Source organism: Chiloscyllium plagiosum, chromosome 15, assembly GCF_004010195.1.
Source record: "Chiloscyllium plagiosum isolate BGI_BamShark_2017 chromosome 15, ASM401019v2, whole genome shotgun sequence".
NCBI lineage: Eukaryota > Metazoa > Chordata > Chondrichthyes > Orectolobiformes > Hemiscylliidae > Chiloscyllium > Chiloscyllium plagiosum.
In genome coordinates this window covers 10,781,940-10,783,109 of record NC_057724.1, presented here as the reverse complement: position 1 = coordinate 10,783,109, position 1,170 = coordinate 10,781,940, and the positions used below count along the sequence as shown (strand labels likewise).

General features: G+C 68.9%; 1 protein-coding gene across 1 annotated transcript; it reads left to right on the top strand.

Annotated features, from left to right (window-relative positions):
* Position 1: 1 nt before the first annotated feature.
* LOC122557540 (POU domain, class 3, transcription factor 4-B-like) lies at positions 2–1,164 on the top strand (the record flags this gene model as incomplete). The annotated part of the gene is made up of 1 exon (XM_043705287.1): positions 2–1,164. A coding segment is annotated over one exon (1,083 nt), but the record flags the coding sequence as incomplete, so codon positions are not given.
* Between the last annotated feature and the right edge of the window lie 6 nt (positions 1,165–1,170).

The following is a 1,170-nucleotide window of genomic DNA, read 5'->3' as shown; positions in this document are numbered from 1 at the left end:
GCAAGCGGCAGCGGCAGCGGCAGCGGCAGCAGCAGCGGCAGCCGCCGCTTTCCGAAGCCACCCTTCCAAGCTGCTGGCCGGGGACTACCTGCCGGCGCTGGCAGCGGGCAACGGGCACCCCCTGTCGCACCAGTGGGTGACGGCTCTGCCCGAGGGCAGCGGCCCGTGGCCGGCGGCGGGCCTCTCCCAGCAGGACTCCAAACCGGGCAGGGACGAGCTAGCGTCCCACCACCATCACCCCCATCACCAGCAGCAGCAGCAGCAGCAGCACCACCACCCCCACCCCCACCACCAGCAGCACCAGCAGCAGCACCAGCAGCAGCAGAGTCAGCACCACTCGCCGCACTGGAGCGGCGCGGGCAGCGGCGGGGGCAGCGGCGGGCCGCACCTCTACCCGCAGACCGCCGCCTTCCAGGTCAACGGCTTGCTGGAGCACCTGGGCCCGCCCCAGGGCCCGGGGCAAGGCCCGGGGGTGCACCCGGGGCTGAGGGAGGGCTCCGAGGCCGAGCTGAGCCAAGCCGCCCGCGGCTGCCTGGAGCCGCACTCGGACGAGGAGACGCCGACCTCGGACGAGCTGGAGCAGTTCGCCAAGCAGTTCAAGCAGCGGCGGATCAAGCTGGGCTTCACCCAGGCGGACGTGGGCCTGGCACTGGGCACCCTGTACGGCAACGTCTTCTCGCAGACCACCATCTGCAGGTTCGAGGCGCTGCAGCTCAGCTTCAAGAACATGTGCAAGCTCAAGCCCCTGCTCAACAAGTGGCTGGAGGAGGCCGACTCCAGCACCGGCAGCCCCACCAGCATCGACAAGATCGCCGCCCAGGGCAGGAAGCGCAAGAAGCGGACCTCCATCGAGGTCAGCGTCAAGGGAGCCCTGGAGACCCACTTCCTCAAGTGCCCCAAGCCGGCCGCCCAGGAGATCTCCAGCCTGGCCGACAGCCTGCAGCTGGAGAAGGAGGTGGTCAGGGTCTGGTTCTGCAACCGGCGGCAGAAGGAGAAGAGGATGACACCGCCCGGACTCCATCAGCAAGACGAGATATTCGTCCACAGTATGGACTCAGAGACCCCGACCCACCGCGACCTTTAACCGCCTTCCCTGCTCCGCTCAGCGCTGGCTGGGGGACTCGCTTGAACCGAGAAAGGGAGAAGGGAGATCTCTCACACCCCCCCCCC